General features: G+C 31.2%; 1 protein-coding gene across 1 annotated transcript in view; it reads right to left on the bottom strand.

The window, feature by feature from the left end:
* Window positions 1–712: 712 nt before the first annotated feature.
* LOC145256283 (uncharacterized) overlaps window positions 713–26869 on the bottom strand; it is a 43357-nt gene continuing 17200 nt past the window's right edge. Inside the window, exons 2-7 of the mRNA XM_080114966.1 lie at window positions 26420–26620; window positions 24636–24707; window positions 19145–19216; window positions 13686–13775; window positions 9445–9582; window positions 713–1632 (exon numbers count right to left, since the gene is read on the bottom strand). Of these exons, the coding sequence (XP_079971092.1) occupies window positions 1420–1632; window positions 9445–9582; window positions 13686–13775; window positions 19145–19216; window positions 24636–24707; window positions 26420–26572 (738 nt within the window). The 5' untranslated portion in view covers window positions 26573–26620 and the 3' untranslated portion in view covers window positions 713–1419. The remainder of the gene's footprint in view (window positions 1633–9444; window positions 9583–13685; window positions 13776–19144; window positions 19217–24635; window positions 24708–26419; window positions 26621–26869) is intronic.

Below are 26869 nucleotides of genomic sequence, written 5' to 3' on the forward strand. Positions count from 1 at the left end.
TGAAAATTGTTATGAATAATAAGTTCAATGAAGGTATATTGTAATATTCAGAACATGTATATATTGTAAATTTTATTTCAATTACTATAAAAATTTAATCAACAATCATGAGTTATTCTAATTAATAGGTAACCAGATTTTAAATATATTTTTAGAATATCTATCTATCTATTAATCTTATATATATATATATATATATATATATATATATATATATATATATATATATATATATATATATATAGTCTGGTACGCTTACCTAGATTTAGAGTTGTTCATTTTAGAAATTATAAATATTTAGAGTGGTTTATTTTGGATATTATAATTAAATCTTATATATATATATATATATATATATATATATATGCGTGTGTGTGTGTGTGTGTGTTTTAGAGGCGAAATTTAAATTTACAAATAAATATCCTTTAATTGAAGACTTGGATACTATCGGTGATTTTGAGTTCGGTTTAGTTTTGCAATTATTCAATTATTTGAAAACAAACCCGAGCAGCATTTACAAATTATCCAAATTCATTTTTAATGTCATTTTGATGCATTTCATGAACGAATAATTTCACCAAATAAACCCGATAACCGTCCACCTCGTTTGTGCGATTAAACCCATTTAAATTGTTTTCTCACGCACTATGTTAACTTCTATTTACCCTGGTAAATCAAACAATATACTACATGGAACACAAAATTCGAATTATTATTTCTGAAATAAATTCTTATTTAATGCGTAGCATGTGTGAAAAATTGGACATCTACATAGACTTTAAATTCGATTTAAATTATAAATACAAAGAATTAATCTTAATTAATAAACCACATATTTCCATAACAAATTATTTAATGTGTTTCATTAGAATTAAAATATCGCTGCCTTAAATTTCGAACCTTTTATGTAAGAGAAAATGTTCCAGTAAGGGAGAAAGTTTTACGGGCGGTTCTAAAAACAGGGAAGAAGTTGAACGATGGTTATGGGAGAAAGAACTGGTTAGTGGACGGTCTTAAAAAAGGGGTGGTTAGGAAAAGATTTATAAAGGCAGTAGGTTAAAATTTTGGTAAAGGCATTCAGTTGGGGAAAAAATTATAAAGGCTGTAGGTTCAAATTTTGGTAAAGGCATTCAGTTGTGAAAAAAATTATAAAGGCAGTAGGTTCAAATTTTGGTAAAGGCGTTCAGTTGTGAAAAAAAACTTATAAAGGCAGTAGGTTCAAATTTTGGTAAAGGCGTTCAGTTGTGAAAAAAAACTTATAAAGGCAGTAGGTTCAAATTTTGGTAAAGGCGTTCAGTTGGGAAAAGATTTAAGAAGGCAGTAGAAAACCATTCCGAAAATAAAGGATCAGTAGGGAAATGTCTCCAAAAGTGTTGTAAAAGACTGTACCAAACAGTCTTGCCATGGAGTTAAGTTTTATTATTGAGTCTTTGTTGTCTCGACATGTTGTTGGTAGGCAGGTGGATGGGAAGATACTGCCGCATAACCTGACGTTTCGTATTGCATTGTTCCGTTAACTGGTTGCGGGTATTCTCCTGTGTGGTTGGACATGGATTGGTACGGGATTGTGTTTTGGCCCGATACTGTACTGACGATCTGTTGAAGTGGTGCTTGAAGGATGGTTGTAGCAGCCTGAAAACATAAATGAGGAGGATAACACATTAATATCAAATATTAAAATCTAATATATTAACGGCTATATGTCTGTCTGTCGGCCCCTCTCTAACGGTCTGTTTTATGTCTCTATATTTTCAAACACTATCTCCTCCGGGGGCTCAAATGATTGGATCTTTTACGGGACGTTCTTTTATGGGTCTTTAGATGTTTAAAATAGTTTTAAGGGTTCAAAAATGGGGCAAAATTGAAAATAAAAATCGTTAAACATTTCGTACATTCATCTTAGTTTATTTTTAATTTTTTTAAATTTTTAATTGGCTTAAATTTTTAATTGGTTTAAATTTTAAATTGGTTTAAATTTTTAATTGCTTTAAATGCGTATCATGTTGGTATAGTGGCAACGTCATCAGCTTTTAATTATTTTAGCTTATGTCACATAAATATTTAACTCTATAATAATATATACGAAATACGGGTAAATTAAAATACCATATTTTAGCGGACTTTACGCACTAGCAAAGCCGCCCCCAACTTTATTAAATAACGTATTAATGCATTCGATCGCATTGACGATATCTGCTGTTTTTCTATCAATCTGAAAAGATGATTATTTTTTAGACCTAAAGAAAAATAGAAACACGCATTATGCCACTCAGGATTTCTACAAAGTTATGACGGCTTCGATCGGCAGCTGAAAGAAATAACCAGAAAAGGCCGCGTGTTCCTACACTTTTAAAAAGCTACGAAAAGAATAAACATTTACCCTAGCTGTAATCCTATGCCTTAACCTAACTTTGATCCTTAACCTAACCATACTCTAAGCCCTAACCCTAATCCTAAACCCTAAGCTTGAACGCTAAACTCTAACTTTGACCCTAAACTTAGCCCTTACTATAAACTTTAAACCTAACCCTGGCGCTAAACCTGACCTTAATCTTCTTCTACGCGATTAAAATTAAATTTTTATTTTTTAATTGGATTTTTTGGGGATGAGTAATTTTATATTTATTTATCTGCGGACTGCTATCCTTCATCTTATCCTCTTTTTTATTACATTTTCGCCCCAAACAAGGCACATTGCCATTTTAGTGTAGGGGGCTACTATCAGGAGCAATAACTACTGGGGTACTATGTAGAGATTTGGGCAGCAAGATGTCGGTTATACTGTGTGGGGCCGAGATTTAGCTGCCTGCCGGGTGTGTCGCGGGTGTTTACGTCGTGGGGGGCACACATTAACTGCGACAAGATAGGAATGCTGAGTTTCTCAACTTTAATTATAAGTAAATACTGCCTTCCATAGTTGTTGTCTCACCACGTTTTGGTTAACTAATCCTCTAGCATGCTTTGGGTAGGATTGAAACCACTATCTTTAGATAATGCTCACATGGAACTGAGAGCGTCAACGCCTTTATTTACTCCGCCACTTGCCCGTAGAAGGTCAGCGGATGAGTTTGCAGAAACGTGGTGAAACAACACCTATGAAGATTACGATTACAGTTCACAAATAAATATTTTTTTTATTGTTTCCAATTTATTAAAAAGCCGCCGCTTATTTTCGAATTAACTAAAAAAACCGAGAGTGCGTTCGTTCCACAACGTTGTTACTGGCCTTTTCCAGTTATTGACGTCACCCGATGGCAAACATCTTAGTATTTTTTTTCGAGGCCAGTACTTACAAGCAATCTCATAACGCAATCAATCCGCTGGATTAGACACAATTAACGATTAAGTTAGCTAGTGTTGATTCTGATAAGGGTCACGCGCGTACAGGATATTGAATGAGAAGGGTAAGATGAGGGAGGGGCAAAGGTACATCCTGGTAGACAAAACAGAGCTACGATGAAGAATGACGTCACGTTTTTAAATGAAAAAAAAAACTAATGTTCACAAATCATTCCATCTGGGAAACCGTGCGAACGAGATACCGCCAATAATGTAGAAGACTGATTATCTAAGTGAATATTGCGGATATCTGTCTGTCCGTCGAGCACACCCAAGTAAGTTAGTGGACATCGCGAGTCGTACAATGCATAAACACTGAAAAATAATGTCGCTGCTAAGTTTTTCATAACAAACTCACCGTTTATCATCAAACAGAACAAGACATGCCACTTGACTGAATTATTGTGATGTGCAACATTGATTCGAGTATGCTTGCCACAGCTACGGCTGTAACCGTCTGTATAACAGTCGGTTGTTTTATGTTTTTATCGGGAAAGACATTGTTTTATACGTCATGATTGAATTAGTGGTAGGAATATGGATTTCGTCCTGCAAGATTAATTGCAGATGTGCTCATGTGTTAAGCGCAAAATTCACAACCTTTTGCTATAATTACATTTTTGTGTATTTGCTTTTAATAGTTTCAAATGTAAATGATTGATGAAAAGATAAACATAATGGAAAGTACTAGTTGGGTTGTGGAATAATCGATGGATATATATATATATATATATATATATATATATATATATATATATATATAAAGGAGATTAGAACAATAGTCTAAAGAGTAGAGTGTATTCTAATGTAATAGTAAATTACTAATTTAATTAAAATACAGGAAAAGAAAAAGTGCTCGTTGTAATTTAGATATATAATAAGCTCGATAGATAAATATCCTAGGGCTAATTTAATATTCAGTAATGTGATTGATAATTTAAAAATCAAATTAGAATTAAATTAAAAATCCATTTCACAAGAACGTGCAACAACAAAGTCAATAATTTGTACGATCGTTTCGGAAAACAATGTTTTTATTGTGGTAGATATTAAGCCACGGACAATAATTTTTACATATAGTATTTAAAAAAAACAAAGTTTCCTCATCAGCAAATAGACTACATTATTTTTATTTTACATGAGCCTTGTAGGGGACATTTATTTTTTTCTTCTACAGTTACAGCCTGCTATATTTTGTATATTTGTATTTTGTAGCTTATTAATTTTTTATTGTTAGAACTAATTATTTTTTGATGAAGGTTTGGCATAGTAGAGTAAGACACTTTGATTGTATAAATATATATATATATATGTACATATATGTATATATATATATGCATATATATGTGTGTCTATGAATTTTATTAGAAATATATTACCATAATGTTATATTTAAACCAAATTCAGATTTATAATTTTATTTCATTTTATTTCTATCTTTAACCCATATTAATTAGCTTATCAAGTAAATACATACCTTTTATTTTAATTTTTTTCCAGATACATCTGCCTTACTTTTAATGCTAGGTTTATTTATGGTGTCTTTTACATATATTAAAAACCCTTCCCAATATTTTTGCTGATAAGGAAACTTTGTTTTTTTTTAAATACTACATGTAAAAATTATTGTCCGTGGCTTAATGTCTACCACAATAAAAACATTGTTTTTCGAAACGATCCTACAAATTATTGACTTTGTTGTTGTTCCTTCTTGTGAAACGGATTTTTTAAAATATTTTAATAATTCTAATTTGATTTTTAAATCATCAATCACATTACTGAATATATATATATATATATATATATTTATATGTATATATATTATATATATATTTATGTATATATATATATTATATATATTTATATATATATATTTATACATATGTATATATACATATGTGAGTGTATATGTGAATTATCATATATATATATATATATATATGTATACATATGTGAGTGTATACGTGAATGTATATATATATTTATACACTCACATATGTATATATATATATTTATATATATAAATATATATATATATATTTATATATATTTATACACTCACGTATGTATATATATATTTATATATATATATATTTATACACTCACATATATATATATTAGTTTGCTTTAATTATTTTCTAGCGTGTAATTTAATGCGATTTGTAGAAGGCAGTACGAAAACAAACTGAAGCAGATGAAAAAGTTTTATTAATACAACTACGAATATATGTGTGTATTTATATATCTCTTACACGCATTTTATTTATATTTGCGCTGTGATAATGTGTGTCAGATGGGATGATAGTATCTCTGTAATCTATAATATTCGAGATAGATCTCTTCATCCGATATGTCTTCGACTATAATTCAAATGCGCGTATGTAAACGCTAACAGTCTCGCAGAATATAATGTCCTAAAACGTATTATTTAGATATTTAATTTTAGTCTATTTTAATATAATCACATATTTTTTTAGTATGGATCTTTCATAGATTCGGCATTGTTTATTTACTTATTTATTAATTTTTTTGGGGGGATTTTTGCATTTTTAATATAATTATTGTGTATTACTATTTTCTACGTTCTTGCTGAAGAAACGGTGAAACAATAGAATTCAAATTTAATTTAATAATAAAGGGAGACAACTTATAAATCGAATCTAAGGAAAATAATTTCGGATGATTAATTAATTGATTGTCATACGGTATGTGTTTATAACCTAATCTCACAGCTGAAAGCTCATCCATACACATGCATGCACACATTCAGACACATACCCACTCGTATGTATACATTCACACAGCCATCTACTCGTATTTGATTTAATTATATATAAACAAATTTTTACTTTTCTATTTTTCATATAATGGTATATAATGGGACTGCGTGAGTTAATTCATGTCGACGATTAATCTCGGGGTACAATTTAGCAATCAGAGGAATAATTTGCCCGTAGAAATTACTCGTAAAAAAGTAATAATGATAGTATCGTTTAACAAATTCTGTCTGTGTTCGTTTACAATTTCACGTCAACTGATATCTGAGCTTGAAAATGAATGCCCTGGAAAAGTCACTTCTAATTACTGCTTAGTTTTAAAATATGCCAACGAAAAAATGATTTGCGTCGATTTTAAATTGTACTTCATTTTATCGTAAATTGAACGCATTAATAAGAAAAAATAAAAAATAAAATAGTAAGGTACAATTAGGATCCACATCTGGACTTATTAAACACAGGATCTCTACGCTTAAGCACTCCTTCAAAAATCTTTCCTTGAAAAACCAGACTTCTTTATCTAAACACGTTTGACGATTTAATGATAGAAGTATTCCCTTCAATTTAAAATGGGAAATAATAGGATCTTATAAAGCATATATGCACGGGGACAAATTCTGGACACTTTGTAGATATTATGCCCTTAATATTTTAAAATATAATGACACTAAATCTATTCTCTTAAAAGACGAAATTCTTACGGGATGCATTCATAAACGCTAGTTTAGCTTTGACAAATTTTAGCCACCATAAATCATAAAATTTTCTTATTACTAATCTATTTTGAACGTCTATAATCTATAACTTAATAACTATTTTTATCATGGATTTATTACAATTAGTATTATTATTTATATTATTTACTATTTTATTTTATTATCTATTTCATTTTGAATTTATATGTTTTTATTAATATTAATTTTTATAATTATTATAGTTACTGTTATAAATAATAGTATTATTTAATTACGGCCAAAAAGATGAATGGTATTACTATTACTGATTTTATTAATATTTCTATGTTTAAAACATTATATAAAAAATAACTAATTTTAGCAATTAGTGATTAGCTCCCTTTGAACAATAAAAGTTTCTTTATTTTTCTCTTTGAGTATCATTTTTCAAAAATGACAGTTATCTCCCTTTATAAATAAATTATTTAATTTAAATTCAAATATAGCGTTTTCAATATTACTTGGTAATATTACTTTTATTAGCTTTTCCTTTGAAGTTTGTATAATATCACCATTTAAACCATTCATAAACTACATTAAACAACATGCCAATGAATGGATTGACTAAAATACTTACGGGCTTTACAGGCGGGCGAATAAAAGGTATATATAGTTTTATTAGAAATATTAAAGATATCCCCTCTTAACCTTAATTTCCACTTGATTTTATTTTATTTCATTTTATTTCACTTTGTTTATCAACATGAGAATAAGTAACTGTTTTTCTTTATATTTTAAATATGTTCTGACTTACTTAAAAAAAAACGCTTGTTTTATTTTTGGTGTCTTTAAACACCTACCCACTCTTTTTGCTGATGAGGAGACTTGGTTTTATAAAATCAAATGATAAAATTATTGTCCAAGACTTATTGTCTGTCTCAATAAAAACGTCGTTTCGAAACGATCGTACAATTTATTGATTTTGTTTATTCTTTCTTTTTAAACCGATTTTTAATTTTTAATTTTTATTATAAATTATGAATCATTTTACTCAATATAAAATAGTTCTAGGTTATCTATGCCTATCCAGCTTATTATATATCTTAATTAAAACGAAAACTGTTTTCTGTCAATTGTATTAATGCATTTACTAATACATTAAATTAAACACCGCTCTTTAGACTGTTGTTCTAATCACCTTAATATATATATCTATAATATAAAGCTGAATGTCAGTGTGTGTGTGTGTGTGTGTGTGTGTGTGTGTGTGTGTGTGGTCACGAATAGGCTCCTATATGGTTGACGTTGACTGTTTAAAAAAAAAACTGATTACATATAATGATAGAAGATGTATCGAGACACAGAAATGGGTATGTTCGATCTGGCAAAACGGCGGTTCATTAAAATTGTGGGGTCTGCGTTCGCGCCTGGTCTACAAAGTATGGAAATAAAAATTAAAAAATTAAAAAAAACGTTTACAAGTGCTTTTGATATAGATGTACATTAGAATGCTTTGATAAGTATGTTTTAACTTAAATAGGGATAGTATAACAACATTGTAGGGTCTGCGTTCGCGCCTGGCCTCCATAGAATGGAAATAGGCACAAACTTTAATAAAGACTTTCATCATATTTTGCTTTGGTTTTGATACCCCCAATATTCAACCCAAAATTACAACCCTTGCTTTTCATAACCTATCATACTTTCATAAATAAGAGTCCATTTTCTGTAGGCTGTTTTTTTAACCCAGACGGGTACTTTTGATATATATATATATATATATATATATATATATATATATGATTATTTCCACAGTCAGACAATGTTGCAACTCACAAGAGCCTAGAAAGCCAACACACCAGAAGTCCAAGACTCGAGTTTTGCCCTTATTTGGGCTCATCAGTTAGACCCATCATAACTCGAGATGTGAAACACGATCCTCTTTCAGGCGAGCATTCTACTAACTAAGGAAATAAGCCACACACACAAGAATGTCTATTAACTTACACAGATCGAGCAACCCCCGTCATGGATCCGATAGTTGAATGAACCTCTCTCATACCGAACAAGAGATGTGGTTATCCAACCAGCTATAACCCAATTCGACATCTTACGAGTAGGAATTTTATACTCGTAAGAACGATGCCATCACGACACGCTAACCTAACAAGCGATCAGCAATAGTATCTGTAGAATGCGAAAGAATATATAATTATTTCCACACCCAAACTACGTCGCAGCTACTTGTGAGATGTCGGATTGGGTTATAGCTGGTTGGATGGCCACGTCCATTGATCTATGTAAGTTAATAGGTGTTTGTGTATGTGTGGTATGTTTGCTTAGTAGGTAGAGTGATCGTTTAGCATGCAAGGAGTTCAGGTTTCAAATCCCGAGTTCGGATGGGTCTAACTGATGAGACAAGATAAGGGCGAAACTAGAGTCTTGGACTTCCGGTTTGTTTGATTTCTTGGCTCTTGTAGCTGCGACGTTGTCTGGCTGTGGAAATAAGTATATATTCTTTCACATTCTGAAGAATATATATATGTGTGTGTGTGTGTGTGTGTGTGTGTGCGTGTGTATAGTACTCTCAGTTTGTTTAATTTAAGTAATAACAGAATGTAAAAAATTATAAAGAGAAAAACGTAAAAAATTACGTGAGTTGTGGTAGAACAACAGCAGCAAATTGAGGAAGAGACAATGGCCAGAATAAATTCCAGAACTGAAGTCGCTATTCCAAAGCCTGCGATAGTGAAGTAACTATCCTCGTTGGTAGTGGGATATTCCCTGTCAGCCTGTAAAAAAAAGTTAGAAAACGATTTAATCATCACAGGCCAATACATCTTGTGGTGCCTAAGGTTTATAAGCTGATCTAGGCTAATTTGAAAATCACTTGTTTTTTTTTTCTCATTAGTTCAAGTTGTTGAGATATTTCATATTTTATGATTTTGTTACATACTGTTTGAAACCCATTATCTCCCTTTAGTTACTCTTAACTAAAAAAAATACTTTCATCCTAATTTCCTCTTCCGGTTAATCTTTACTTTCATTTTTGCAACAACTAACGACACACCACACCTGTTTCTTATTTATCCGCTCACGTTCCCCACATCAATTGCATATTTTACTTATTTGATACTGGATAATGTGTGTGTTTAAATTTGTCATGCAACGTGACATTTCATGTGAAAGTTATTAACGAATTTATTCAGTCTCTCGATTTCTTCATTTTCTTACCCTCGTTTACTTTCTCATACCCACCATTATGTCTCTTTCAGTTTTTTTTAATCTTTAAATTAATATATCTGTGGATTATATACTAGTCTTCAGGGTCGTTATTTTTAGAATAGTTTGTCTGACTGTGAAGCGTGGGTACGTGCGACAACAGTACATTCGGCGTATTTCCATATACATTCTAGCTTCATAATTATAATTGCAGGTTCTTATTGTGATGTATTTTATGTATTATGACATCATAAGCTTTAAAGTAAAAGTCAAATTTGCTACACAATTAAGTACGTAGTAAGTAAAAGTGGACACTGAGTAGTAAATAGGCCTACTGTTTTGACATATTTTTGCTAATTTCTACGTCAAAATAAAGTTTATGCTCTTAATGTTAGGAATGCATTATAAGTCTTTATTTTACTTTTGTTGCAGATTTTTGGAGTAAATATTAAGCATGGCTACACCATATCCTTAGATAATATGCTTAAATAATGTAAACGTGTTTGCTATATTTGTGAGGGATATACGTTGCAATCAAACAGTAAAGGAATCAGTGAATTGATGAGTTTTGCTTATCTCCCTTACTTCCAAGTAATGCTGTGTTATCAAGATAATCAAGATAAGGGAGGAGTTCTCATTCTAGAAAATCACTAAAACATCAATTAATCGACGATCATGTCTATGCTGAGCATTTTTCACAACTTCAAGCTTTAATTGTGAATATTTTAGTGTGATTTCATGAATATGCCTTTACATAAAACTATTGTTTATTCGATTTGCCTATTTTTAGTGTAGCTATCGACTTCTTACTAATGGGGTATACCATAGCAGAAGAACTAGACTTGATAGAAAAAAGTGACAGCATTTCTGGAATCAGTGCCCTCAATTTAGATAAAAAAACAGTTGAAACAACAATGTCAATTTTATTTGTTGGCCAATGTTATCAAATTATCTAGATTTAAGTTCACTTCGAGTAAAGATTATATGAATACCCAAATTTGTGTGCGTATACATCGGTATTTTATTTTCAATATCTACTCATACTGTTCTATTTTTGTTTATCATTTAACCAGATTGGCACAAGGCGGTTGTTGCGTAGAATTCTTATCTGTGCAAACTTTACAACCGACTTTGAACGACATACAAACAAGATCACACTAAAAAGAATAAAAGAGTGTTCACATTTGTAGAAAATATTTAAATAAAATTTTACAATAAGTATTGCATCAGAGCCGAGCTCCACTCTTAAACAACGGGATTAGAATTGGTTGTGTGTTTTGTATAGTTTAAAGGGTGCACGCGAAGTTGTATATTTTTAGAAGATAAGAAAACTTTAAGTAAGTAGATACTTAATAGTCTACAGTGAATTTATTGTCGGGCTTAAATGGATCAATATAGATTTTAAACAAAATAAAAAAAAAACAAAAAAATTGTAGAAAATATGAAATGTTGCTTTGATTAATTCAGAAATAAATGTAAAAAAATAAATTATTAAGACATTTGGGTGGAATTTGTGAGTGAACTATTTACGATAATTTGATCGCCATATGAATCGTATTTTAAAAGTGCAATGATAACAGATATTTGTTAAACTGCCCCTCAAAATAAATGCAATTGATCAATATTTTCACTCTCATGATTTCCTCATTTTCCAGCCGACACATATGTCAGTCTCATTAACCCTTATCTTTGTCTTTTTCTTTTGTTTTGTTTTTGTTTTACGGCATATCAACCCTTTTCAGGTTATCTAATGCCGAATCCAGTAATTTTTAAGACATTTTTTTAATAGAATATATATTTTTGTTTTTTCAAGTCGGTTTCTATTTAACCCATAGTTGGGACCCTAACAAGTACTACCACTCCGGTTCAGAGTGGACCTGGGAGCAATGGCAATTAAAGGGTGGCTCCACACTCCCCAAAGCCCACAAGCAGGGGCCTCACGATCGGATATAGTTTAAGGTCATATACAGGACCACTTATTTTTGAGTCGTTCCTGATCTTGATAAGCTGTGTCAAAAGAGAACACAAAACAACAAAAAATACAATAATAATAATAATAATAATAATAATAATAATAATAATTCTGATTTCGCTTATGAACGTCTCTCTAGAAAGGGATGGGATTCATTTCCAGAGGATTTCCCTTAATCCCGGCTTCAAACCAAGAGCTTCAAAGATCAAGGGTTTTCCTAAGGTGGTACCTTTAATTGCAGAGGTTTGAAATCCGCCTAAAACATCGGGGATTCGTAGTTTTTTCAATTGTCCTTCCAGACGACTTGATACTACTCCTAGTGTACCAATTACGACCGGGATTCTTTGCGTTTTAACTCCGTGTATACACCTTATCTCCAAGGCCAATGGAGCATAATTGCTCCACTTCTCATTCTCCTTCTCTCTCACATTCTTGTCCCAGGGTACTGAGAAGTCTACAATCTGCCAGTTTTTTTAGACTTTGTCAATGACGACCAAATCCGGACGATTATGTTCCAATTGCTTGGTCGTTATGACACTTTTGTCCCACCATACCTCTACCTTGCCATCCTCACTTGTTCTCACTTCATCAGACACCTCCTCAAACCATTTTCCAGCACACTTCACCTCAACCCTCTTACACACCTCCCAATATATCCGGAGTTCCATGCGATCGTATCTTTTGCGGTACTCTCTGTGCCAGTCCACTACACCCTGCTGCTGAGGTGTTACCACAAATCCGGCATTCTACAGCAATTTCCTCTCATAGAACCACTTTTTTGAACAATCGTGTTCCTAATGCCTGCTTTTGTGCTGCACAAACAAAAGCTTCAGTACTCTTAGCAAGATACTTAGCTCTAAGCAATTGCCATGATCTTTCATCAGCCACTTCTGCTATATACTGGAAGAACCTTCCATGCATTTTCTCCTAGACAGTTCCTCTGCCCTTTCTCTATCGATACGTTTCACATAATCAGCCTTGGTCTCGCACACCTCCACTTCATTGGCCACAACCTTAATAATAATAATAATTGTGATAGCATCGGCTAGTGCTACACCAAATGATCGTGTGTTCTCAAGGAAAATGGAAGAAACGAAGAGATATATCACTACTCATGTTAAATATTGGAGTTTGGGGCAGACTTTTTGCCACCCAAACTCCGCGGAATACCAAGTTAGCTGCCTCCCCACGAGAGCAGAGTTATACACTACGTCGTTTTTAATGTGGGAAAAATCCAGTTCCCCCAAATAGGGGCATTATGGATAGCACCGCACATAAAAAGCGTCTCAGTCATGAAGAATGTCTCCTCCACTGACCGAGGACAGAAAAGGTTTAGTGTAGCATCAGAACATATGCTACGCTGTGATCTTAGCCTGAATACCAATGGTTGTTGTCAGAAAAAAATCAATGCTAAACGGCTGTTGTGATAATGAAGATTCATTCGAAATCGTTATCGAAAGAGGTTGAGGGCATTGGTAATCTGGGGAAACTTTGCTGTTATTATGATTTCAGGGAACACTACAGGTTGTTTATTGATAGCGATCGCTAGTAATAACATGTATGATAGCTCTTCGTGAGTGTATGATTTTTAAAAAAACATGAAGAAAAAAAAAAGAAAAGGAACTTGCTCTCATCCCAATAGCATTATTAACCGTAAAACGAAAAAGGAAAATGTAAGAAAATTTAAAAAAACAACTTTACCCCAGTAATTAGGATTCCTGTAAACAACCCGGATGACAGCAAACAGAAAAGACAAGCTGACAAGATGGCAGTCACCATGTAAGCGAACCTCTGCAAAAAAGAAATAGTTTTCGTTCAGATAAATTCCTATTATATATTAAGGTAGTACATTGTAAAGTGCACACGGAACAAAGATTTGTAGATAAAAACCAAAGAATCGTATAACAAGTGTTGAGAATGCTGACGACGTTCTTCGGTGGGTGAATAGACGGGTGGAACGATTAAAGTGCGGCACTAAAGAAAACAACACCCCAACTTTATTTCAAAATTTTATTGTAAAAATAAATCAATGTAACTTGATTATGTAGTAAAACTGACATCTACATCTATTCAATGTAGCCGCCTTCAGCCTCAACCACGGGTCCCGAACTGGGAGCATGCCTTTTTCACAAGCGCCAGCGGCCATGAGACCCAAAGATCGGGACTTGAGTTTCACAATTATTTTGTGATTACCTGTTGAATATAACCGAACCCAGGATTAAAAACCAGCGGGATTCGCCTTCTCTGCAAGTGACTCAGGGTTCGAATAATAATTTCACGAACTGCACCTGTCCACCAGCTACCGCGCTTGCGCTATTTAATCCAATTAGGTTATTTTCGTTTGGAGACATATAAAATCTCACGTCTGCGCTAAGAGGTAATGAACAGATGCAACACTTTGTCAACAGCCAATGGTCGACCACTACGCTCATCATCTGCAAAACTCTCGTCGCCGCCACGAAATTTCTTAAACCACCATTGTACTGTGCGTTAAGTTGTGGTTCTGGGCCAAACGTTTAGTTTATATCACAAGTTGCTTCAACAGCTTTTCGGCCTAGCTTGAATTTAAATAAAAAATTATGCGAATTTTCTTTTTTTTTTTCAATGATACCTTCAACGTTCTGAAAGGAAACCCTAATGGTGTTAAAACGATTGTAATTAAAACGATTAGATAGAGCGAAACACGCCTTTTCTGCTATATCCAAGCTTCAGCTGCATATCGAGTGTTTATTATATCGAAAAGTTATAGAATCCTTAAATACTTCTTTGATCCCATATATATATATATATATATATATATATATATATATATATATATATATATATATATTAGTGAGGGGAGGATTCCAATATTTTCCCCGATTCCGATACAATTACCGATTTCGATTCTTTATAAATCTCTGATTATTTAACTATAAGATTGTTATTTTCCCCGATTTTCGTAAAAACACATGTTAAATATGCAGACATTTTCCTAAACGTCAAAAAACATTTGTTGGGGGGGGATGACCTACCGATTTACCTTTACTGATAATTTAAAATCAATAAATATTTATTATTTTATCATTATTACCAGCAATTGAAGATTTCGACTTAAAATAAATCAAATAAATAAAAACAATTAAAAGAATCGTTTTGGTATCGGGAAATATGCATAAATTTTTCCGATTCTATTAAGCCCATGATGATATTCCTGATAGCTTCCCAATTAAACTTTTTTATAATACCTCATTGTTTTGAGCAATGGCTCTTCAGTTTTGAGTAGAGACTTTAAGGCGATTTCTACTATTACCACAGCGTATAAACATTCTCGCTGTGAACATTTGTCACATAATCATCCTGAACTGTTGTTAGAAATAGATCTAGAAGTGAGACATGTGGGTCTTGCCGGAAATGTAACAGTCTGTGATAGGGATGGGATATAGAGAAACTATGTGTTGTGCTACAGTAGAGAATCCAAGCCAATTACTGTGGTGGACATTGAAGCCAGTTACTGTGGTGGACATAGAAGTGTAAGCCATTTTTAGTTTCAGATGGTTCGCTGTTACACACAAGTCCTGGGAGGTGACTTGTTTGTAGTAGGCAGTTCCAGAGAACAAAACATTCTTACCGTGTCGAGACGGAAAAGAACATGTGAAATTGCTCCAGAAAAGGTTTACTATTTATGAAGCAATTCTGGTTTCTGATTGGTTGGTAGCAGAACGTGAATTAATTTGATTCGTCAGTTCTTAGCAGCATCGTTTATAAATAGAATCGTCCGACTGTGTGGGATCATCCCCCATTACAGAACAAAAATATTGCAACAGTCACCAAATACATGTACTTGTGCGCTAGTATCGAGGGAACGTGCTGTATCTATGCTGTGAGATACTTTTTTATATAGTACAATCTTGGATCGAGGGAGATATAAGTAGTAAATGTTATGTTGCATTAAAGTCTGAAGCACATAAAGGGCTGGTCGTCTGATTCTAGTATTGTTTCTCAAGAGAGGGATGTTTTGAATATAGACTCCAAGTCCGTGCATATGTCTGTCTGAGTCCTTATGGTAGAATGGGAGATAATCAATCATGTCAATGTGGCTTGAAGAGTGTGCGTAAGTTTCACTTAGTGTGGGTGTTTACTAGAAGAAATGATTCAACATCATTTCAATGTGTTCTAAGCCTGGGGATATTCGTAAATGCAACCTCAAAGGGAGGAGGCAAGTTGGTTTCGTTTGAGTTTGCGCCTGATGTATATATATATATATATATATATATATATATATATATATATATATATATATATAAATCTGTACCCGGCCACGCGCTGCTGTGGCTCAGTTTGTTTAAATGTAACACAAAAACGAAAACGACAAAATATATGTCTTATGTTTGTGTTCTCAATATTTTTGAATACACTATACTTTGAGGTGCCCCTTTTTCTGTGCAGATGTAGAGACTGTCTGATTTTCCGATTGTAGTATACATAACATACACTTGTCTATGTGAGAAGACATCATGGTGTAGATGTAAGTCACACAAATGTAAAAATTGTCCCTGAACAGTGTTAATGGTTATTGCAAACGCAAAGCAAATGGTGAAGCGCAATATTTTAACTTAAAATGATATATCTGTTTAAATCATACAATGTACGTTCACTGCCTGTTCTTCTTGACGATTGACAGAAGGGAAAACATAAGGGTTAAATTTTACTGTAGACGTGTATGTGAGCACGTACTGGAAAATCTCGGAAAGTAAAACAATTTAGCCGATTTTCTTTTTGGATGTAATATAGTGTTTTATCAAAGATAAACCGATGGAAAAATTAAAAGGAAAACTGTTTAAAAAATAAATAACAAAATAAATGGGAAACCAATAACAATTCAGAATAAATAAAGATTAAAAGAATGTAAAAATGTAGGATAAGTTTTCAAAGAAAAGAAATTGTTTGGTAAACTGTTGTTTTTGTTTTATTCCAAGAAAATATAATATATTACTTTCAAATATAATTAATGAGAATATGCGTCACCAGTTTGGTGCTTTGTCTCTATTGTTGCTAATTCACAAATCGAAATATTGTCACAGTAATGAAAATAGTTAAAACGGAAAACGATGAGGGAGAAATTAATGATTAAATGAAATAGTTTTTGAAGAAATTAGAAATTTTAGCTATTTCCCTTGTGTTTACGTCACATGTCACGTGACCAAACAAACATGGCCGCAATCATTTTTTATGTAATCATTGAAGATCGAAATAATGTTGACACGGCAAATTGGTATATTACATTGGTTATTGTTGTGATTGATAAACAGTATTAGGAGTTATCATGTTTGTTTGTTTTTTTAAATTACATATATACTTTTAAGCTGGCCGATTTCACTACAATAATGAAGAAGCGGCCTGATTATCGGCGGACGAGTACAATGAAAAACCTCATATATGTTTTTGGTACTCTTGCATAATATCACCCAGATCCTCGGGATTTTTCGTCAATTAATATTCGGGCTTGACCGACAGTCACCGGAGAAGCCGAGCAAAGTAACAGATGGAGACGAATTTTAAAACAAATAAACTGAAAAAAAAATAGAAATGCAATTAATATAAAATAACAAAAACCTACTGAACATTTCTTGAATATTTTTTCCCAGAAAAGTGGCATTTTGTATTGTCTACTTACTTTGTTCGCAATTGTGAACGTTTTCTCCAAGAAAACTTACATTTTTTATGGAAAATTGTCATAAACGTTTCTCTTTGCAAATAGATTTTTTTTTATTATGAGAAATAAGATTGTTAGGTGAATGTACAATTTTTTTTTGTTTTCAAGAAAATGTACAAAGTATCATTTGTCACATCCCCATTTATTATGCAAAAAATGTCGATTTTCAGGTCAAATTCTGGAAGAGTACCATTCTTTCTAATTTCGTATTTTTTAGTAGATTATCACCAATTGCTAACTAACAAATTTAATAAAAATGCAAAAACTTCAATAATTAAATATTTTTAAGTGGAAACACGAAATCAAATTATTCCCCGTATGGTTGAGAGAGATTCTTTTCGAATTTTTTTTTTGGGGGGGGCGTTGACGAGATATCCCCTTAAATTCCACAGTTTTCACGTTTTTAAACTTTTTTCCTGTTATTACAGACTTAAGTTACAGGTCATAAAAAATTGAAAGAACATTTTTATAACTTCACGTGAGGGTTTAGTATTCAATAAATTTCGTATTCAATTAAGTTCAACTTTATAATATATATATATATATATATATATATATATATATATATATATTCGTTTTCGTATTCAATTAAGTACAACTTTATAATATATATATACACATATATATATATATTTGTTTATTGTTATATAAACATGCTCACATCCCGCTGCTACAAATAGCCACTTGTTTCAATCAAACAACAGATATCATCAGGCAGCGACTTGACTATTCAAAAGTTCGATGAATAATGGATTTTTATTTTAGGTAGGAACTCTTTAAAAGTTGGAGTTAAAGAGTTCCTACCTAAAATAAAAATCCATTATTCATCGAACTTTGAATAGTCAAGTCGCTGCCTGATGATATCTGTTGTTTGATTGAAACAAGTGGCTATTTGTAGCAGCGGGGTGTGAGCATGTTTATATAACAATAAACAAGTATTATCAGCTCTTTTTATTGAGCACTATCTAACAACCTCGTTGAATTCATTAGTCCATTACTTTTGAATATAAAAACCCGAGTATATATATATATATATATACACACACACATATATATATATATATATATATATATATATATATATATATATATATATATATATATATATATATATATAAGAGAAACAGTTATGATTTTCCGTACAGGAATACTGGTACAATCTAAGGGAGATTTTTTTAAAAGATTTTAAGACATTCCCGATATTAGAACATTACAGAACATCTAAGCAGGTTGCTGTGAGAGGAGGCGGCGGGCGTATTTAATTGAGCAGGGAAGGGAATCAACGTTGTAAGTATTCAAATCTAAATAAACTCAATATTTGTGCTTAGCTTTTATGAAAGAACAGAAGTCGAGTTTATTGTCATTATTAATTAAATCAATGATTAAGGTAGAGACTTAATCTTGGGAATGTGAGAAAGACTGGAAGTGCTCATATTTTAATTTTATAAGGATATTAATAACTCACAAGTTGTCGGATTTTATCAGCTGTCAGTCTTTCCCAATCAGACGAGACTCCAGGACCCCTAATCAATAATATCTGAAAGTAAAGAAAGTGATTAGCCATTACTGAATTTCATATGAAACATGTTTCCACAACGACACAAAAACATTCATTTAGGAGTCTTAAATAGTATATATATATATGTATATATATATATATATATATATATACATATATATATATGTGTGTTTGTGTGTGTGTGTGTAAAATAAAAAATACAATTAAATTTACCGAAATAATCCAAGATGGTAAAACTAAAGTATATTATAAATATTAAAGAATTAAAATTTATAAATTAATTTCAACCAGATGTAAAATTTCAATAAAACTAAATAGGAGATAGAGCTTATAATAAGAGCAAATAGTTAATAAAACATGTTAAAAACAATTTAAAAAAGAGTTAAAAACATATTTACTCTGAAAAGGAAACATTTAATAAGTGGATAGTCCTTAATCCGCAGAGTTTTGAAGAAATACTTTCCTTCTCATCAGAGGGTAGGAATTAGCAAAATGCGGGATCGGAGTTTGCATACGGAAGTATTTGATGAAACTGCAAGTAAGTCAGAGATCTTACTTGATAACAAAAAGTGAAGCAGAGGGAATATGGTGTAGAAAAAGGTGATTTCACGTGAATGGATAGTCTGGTGAAAGGTAAATTATCAAATGACGGTAAAATCCAAAAAATAAATTTCCATTCGCACAAGTAAAATCCAAGGAAATCACATAATTGGAAGATGGACCAAAATAATCCAAAAAGCCAAATCCATGGAATAATTGCCAAATATGTACAAGGAAAATAGGGAAAAATTCCAATAAACAAGAAAAATAAGATATGCGTTTGACACGGCTGCCGAGACAAAAAATAATTAAGAAAAATCAGTGCAGAAAAAGAGAAAAAATCAATGAAGAAGAAAAAATTCAGTGAAGAAAAAGAAATAAAATTGAATGGTGATAGAATTAGATATAAAGTAGAAAAGCAAATGTCAAAATTATCCAGAAAAAATAACGTTAAAAGGCGCGAAAAATATAGGGCAAAAAAAGACGCCAGCTGAAATGTACAGATTATTACTTAAGAAAATGTCAGCAAGAGTTATTAAAAGGCAATAAAGGAAAAAAAAATTAATCAATAAATAAATAAGAAATAAAATATAAAATAAACATAAAAAATTTAAGGGGAAGAGGATGGCCGATATCTGCAAATTCCGGATAAAGCAAGTGAATATGCGAGTAAATGCATATAGTAAAATATAAGTAAATATACATACATGGTATGAATGTGTGGGTAGATTGATATATTAGATAGGTAGGAATATTTAAAGACTAAAACGGTAATTTCAGATAAAAAACCGACCAAGCAAAGAAGTAAAGAATTAAATTAAAGAATTATTAAGTTATAAAGTATTAAGAAAGTATGCAGAAAAAAACGATAATGTTAAAAAAAATTATATATCTATCTGAAAGGTTAAAGTAATCACTATGTAATTTCAAAATTACCATAATTAAATTTGGACTTATGTTTACAGAAAGAGATCAGTTCGTTTTTAGAATTTATTATATTGTTACTCTGAGGGGAAGTAATTATAGTTATAGCTTCGTTTGCGTAAAGGCGACAGGACTTAGAACCTGGAGCATAAAACTTAACTTTTTATGATAGTCCATTTGATTGAGAAGAGGGTATTATTAGAGTTAAGTTTTTTAATTGAAGTGGTTAGAGAAGTTCCTTGGTTATTATTAGAATTATGGTTGTTAAAAGAAGAAATGTGGTTTGATATTCTTTTCTTAATTAATGTTGAAGTAGCGCCGATATATGTATTTACTTTATTAAAAGGTCGAGGTCTGATATTAATATTAATTTGCTGATTTGTATTAGTTGAATAGTTTGAATTTTGTTCATTGTGTTCAACAAAAGGTGGGGCAATGATTGTACGAGGACTATTTTGGAGGGGATAATGAGTGTTGTTAGTGTTAGGATGGCTGTAAGGAGAAATATTATTATTCTCATTATTATTATTATTCTCATTATTATTATTATTATTATTATTATTATTATTATTATTATTATTATTGCTAGTTGTATGATTGTAGATGGAGGAGCTGCTCGAATGGTATATTGGATTAGTAACAATATCAGATGGAGGATGGGAAGAAGGATAACTTGAAGACGAAGTATTAGTGTCTGTTATGGGAGGATTGCGTTGGAGCTCAGTAATTGTGCATGAATATATAACATCTTTATGAATGTAATCATTATTGAGTGGACAAAGATGTTTGTTACTGCAATTACAGTTAGTTTTGGGTTTAATTGGGACAGGGATTTTTTCGGCAGATTTAATGTTTTTGTTATTTGATGTTAAGATTCTTTGTGCTAAATTAGGCATTGTTGAATAAGAAATCCTGATTGAGTTTTTATTGAAAATAGAACTATATTTGTGTGGGTATTTGAAAGAGTTTTGTACAATGTTGAAGAATTCCGTAGGTATATTAGTTTTGACATTTACGCTAAATGGAGGATTAAACCAACTATTTTTCTTTCTCCCGATGCAACTGGGTGGGTTAGAGGTATTACAATTAGTATTTTGGTTTGGATTATATATGTAGACTGATTCATTGTTATTGATAGCGGCCGATCTTGTTATTTGAACTGGTTTCTTACGAGTCATATTGTGTATGTATATATATATATATATATATATATATATATGTATATATATATATATAGAGAGAGAGAGAGAGAAAGAGACGGACAGACATACAGACAGAGTAAATGGCAAAAGCTATATTCCAAAATTCATGATGTTAACCATCTTATAATTTATTCCTTTAATTCAATTAACTTATACAATTCTAGAACGTATCTGTTTCGTAACGCAAAATCAACCACTTAATTATTATTTCAATCTGAGAATCTATTATGCCCTTAACTCATCAGAAGAAATAGCAACACTCAATCCGTCAAAAGGAACTGATATGTGTTTGAACATGATTATATATATATATATATATACACACATATATATGTATGTATATATATATATATATATATATATATATATATAAGGAACCAAATAGAATTAAAATTAAAATAAATATTCAAAATAAGAAGAGAAAAATAAATATTAAAAAATAAGAAGAGAAATTGGGTGATTGGGTAAGAGAACTACATAAGAATAAAATAGAATTTGACTGATAAAGCTTAAGAATATTAACCTAGAAAATAAAAAAGACGTAATCTATATTTACTTGAGTCATACCACGTAGAGAATTCTGAAGAGGAAATTTTAAATAAAAAGTTTGATGTTATACAAAGCTTTCTACATAGAACTAAATTCCATTCATCGCGTCCCAGACCTGATTAAAAGAAGATGTTTAAATAAAAAAATATATGTTGAAAGTGAAATGTAAATGTTGTAAGAAAATATTCAATTTAATACGAAGATTTTAGGAAATCCATAGACCATTAAATTAACTGACAAAAATAAACTAATGATAACCTAAACACTGACAATAGAATTCAATTTAACTTTAGTAATCGGTATAAGAAATTAAAAAAAACACCTGCGAAATTTCAATGACACAGGAGAAATCAAGCATTAAGTGATTGTAAAATATTGAAACAAACAGATTATGATGGATTAAAATAGACTAACTAAGAATAGATTTTTTTAAATATATATTATAATATATAATTATATTAATTAATATATTTATTAATTATATATTTTTATAATATTTATAATAGTATATATTTTTATATTTTTTACTATTTATATATGTATATTATATATATATATATATTAAAATGTCTATATATATAATATATAAATATATATATTTTTTAAATAAATATAAATTTGTAAGTAAACTAAGTGAGAAATTGAAATTAGACTGATATAAAGGGAATAATATTCGAACATAATATTTAAACTCAAGCAAAAGGGATTAATGAATAGAATAGAAAAGTCCAAATACATTAGAATTTCAATAAAATTATGACTTGCTTCATATGAGGAAAATCGAGTTGTGTCCCTTACATCATAAAGATATCCTGAATGATGCGGAATAGTAAAGATTAGACGATAAAAAAAAGTGTTTATTAAGATAAGATTTGAAAAGATAGATTTAACATTTAAATTATTTACATAACTAGTATGGGATGAAGATAAATTTTAATATTATTTATATTAACATTTAATTTTTTTCTCAGGAAATATCATGGAAACGAAACAATCGACAAATATATCGTAACAAGTAAATAAAAATTCATAGGAAACTGAGGCTAATTGAGATAAGAATAATTGAACATATAAATAGAGAATAAAATTTGAATGTGTAAATTAGGATTTGAGGAATAAATCATTACAATATATAAATCTGTGAGTATAAAATAGTTATAAAGATTGGAAAAAACATAAAAAGAAAAAATTAATATAAGATTAAGAAATTGGTGAAGTATCTATTAAAAGAAACGATATACGAAAATGGGGTTCTTAATAAAGTCGAAGGAAACAAAAATTAATAAACAAAATACAAAATAAAATTGATGGGTAAGAGGTGAGTCCGGCTACTTGATAGCTTTAAACTTGGTTTAAAACTTTATTAATATATCCATAAATGTATAACAAATGAATTTTAATGTCTGAAGAGTAGCTTTTCTTGAATATTTTTAAATGTCATAATATTTAAATACACTATATCTTCGTATGTTATATTTCGTGTTCTTGATTTTGCAAATATACTATATGCATGTTCGAGTAGGAAAAGCAATAATCATGGAGTATAATTGATTAAGTTGATATTGATTTTAATTTTATTGGTATATGAATATTACTGAAATTTTAATATATAAATTTTTTAAATTAAAAATATGAAGTATATATATATATATATATATATATATATATATATATATATATATATATATATATGGGAAGAAGTACCTAAAAGAAAATCGATACGCATGCAAGTAAAATGCAATCTAATATTTTGATATTAGCTTGACGAACAAAAAAAATATATATATATATGTTGTAAGAAAGCTAGTAAATACATGTTAATACAAAAGCCCTGTTAGAAGAAACACTTTACAATAGGTTTATTAATATGCGCTGATGAGAGTGCCTAGTTGTGCAAAGTTATAATTTATAACCTGTTATATACATATATTCCAAATCTGGCCGAAACAATTATACACAAGTAATTACCAATAATATATATACACACACACACACACACATATATATATATATATATATATATATATATATATATATATATATATATTGATAAATGAACCTTCTAAAGAGCATGCCACTTATGAAGTGGTAACATTTAAGAAATATATATACGCATATATGCGTGTGTACGTGCGGATGTTTGGGTGTGTGTGTGCGCGCACATTCTTTTGGTTGGGGAGAGTGATCCGCTGTATCAATTACTAAACGTAGAAATAACTCACAAGTTGCCGGGTTTTAACATCTTCAATCATATGTACGCCAGTTGCAACGCCAAGACCCCCAACCAACAAAATCTGTGAAAATAAAATGGGAATAGCGATTATACATCACATAAAAGAATTTGCATACACATTGCGCTGCACAAAAACATTTATTAATACTTTCATTGGAAACTATCAATCCTGGCTTGATGCAGTTGCTAGTCTAACCAAACTGATGCGCTGTGATACAGCGAAACAGTATTGCATGTAGATTACTATATATGCTCCCTATCTTAAGTTGAGCATATTTGGGAAGGAAAAGCAAACTGTCGCTAGCGTAAAAGGCAATGGTCTATGTGTAAACAAATGGAGCTTATGCATAAAACATCTTTGGATAAAGGTAGTGATGAACCAACCAAGGGCAATTAATTGATTCAATCAAATATATATTACAATTCCAAATAAAACAAAGAGATTATTAGTCGTCTTTTATGGGGTTTGCAAAAAACAGTTGTCTCGTAAGGTATTTTTTTTTTACAAAAGTCACCATTTATGAAGGCCCAGAGACCACTTGAGGATAAAAGTTAATAAGTGAACAGTGGTCAATGGGACAATGACGTAGTGATTGTTAGTAGTGGAAATTTGGTAAATTGGATTACTTAAGAGGTCAGCTCATCATGAACTTGTTTACGTTGGACTTGAAGACGACCATATTATAGTCAGCTGGAAAGCAGGCAAATAAATGAGAGTTCCACAGGTGTGCAGTTCTGAGAAAAAAGCTTTGTTCATGGAATCTACGTTTAGGTTTAGGCACGGATAAAGAGTGGGGGGAATTGATAGTGTTTTCAGTCAGGCGAGTGCCATGAAAATAACGTTAAAGCAGAGACAGACTCGCCAGGTTCTTCTGTGAGAAAGAGGTGGTAAGGGAAGAGAAAAAGGCACCTCCCAACTAGGCTACGAAGTCAATTTTAAACTCTGTCAAGGCAGGATAAGATCTTTCTCGCAGTTCCTATATAGATATGGCAACAGTACGCCATGTTTGGACGTACCCGGCTCTTATATAGGTAGAGAATTGCATCAGTAGTGAGATATCTACTGGATCGATAGAAAGATCCCACCATTTTTCCAGCGACCTTGACAACAACGAAAATCAGTTCAGCAGAGGTGATGTGCTTTTTCCTTTACTAGTTAGGAGTTCTTTCGTGAGCGTTTATACAGAACGTTTCCTCTGACGTAAAGTGTGCAAAAAACAACATAAATTATAATAAACTCATTTATGCAAATTGCCAAACATCATATTCAGAATATTTCAAACACTATTGTTTGTTGAATAGTACTTTTCTCCACCAGAAAGAAATTCATATCTGCACATTTTTGGTTTGCTTAAACGGTATTTTTTCTATCAAAAAGGAATTTCGTATAAGCACATTGTATTGTTTCGGGAATTTCAGCATTAGTTATACTTACATAACTGCAATTTATAAACTAATGAACTGGTAGGGCTCAAGATATTACATATATTATTTGACGGTTAATATTTTATAAAAATGATATATAGTTACAATGTGCGCTAATTATAAGACTTTGTAAATTTAAGTGTGGCTTATGGGCTGATGAACGAAACCTCTTCTTGAATTGTTTGGACTCATCTGTACAGTGAAAAGTAATTGGACATATCTATAAAATAAAACTAATTGGACGTATCTATAAAGTGAAGGAAAAATGGTTCCTGAAAAAATAAGAAACGTTGCATTGGACACGATTGCATTCAATATAAAGATATAGCGGATAGTGTGTTCACTTACCCAAAGGCCTACAAGAAGGGCACCCGCAGATAAGCCGGAAATGTCTGATCCTACTGTGAACCCAATAATGGCAGTGATAACACAAGCAACACCGAGGATAAGATGCAGGCATCCCGTCACCAACATAGCAACGTAGTGGTAACTAGGAATCATTTTGCGTTGCTAGTATTCTTGTTTTTGTGTTGAAGGAAACAAAATAAGCTGCAAACAGAAAGCAAAAGAGTTTTAAGTAAAGGAGTATTTATTATTGTCTATTATTATGAGCTTTGCCTCAATGTACATTGAGTGCATCATATGTAAAAAAATTTTTTTAAAAACTCAGAGCAGGTGCAGCAAATACTTCTTCGATCACCATAAAAATCACCTCGGGAAATCGACAAATCAAAAGATGAAGTCTATCGTATCATAAAGCGTCTGCACTAGAAATACTACACCCCAAGACTTATCTAT

Source organism: Euprymna scolopes, chromosome 32 (genome assembly GCF_053919585.1).
Source record: "Euprymna scolopes isolate OS-2025 chromosome 32, ASM5391958v1, whole genome shotgun sequence".
Classification (NCBI taxonomy): domain Eukaryota; kingdom Metazoa; phylum Mollusca; class Cephalopoda; order Sepiida; family Sepiolidae; genus Euprymna; species Euprymna scolopes.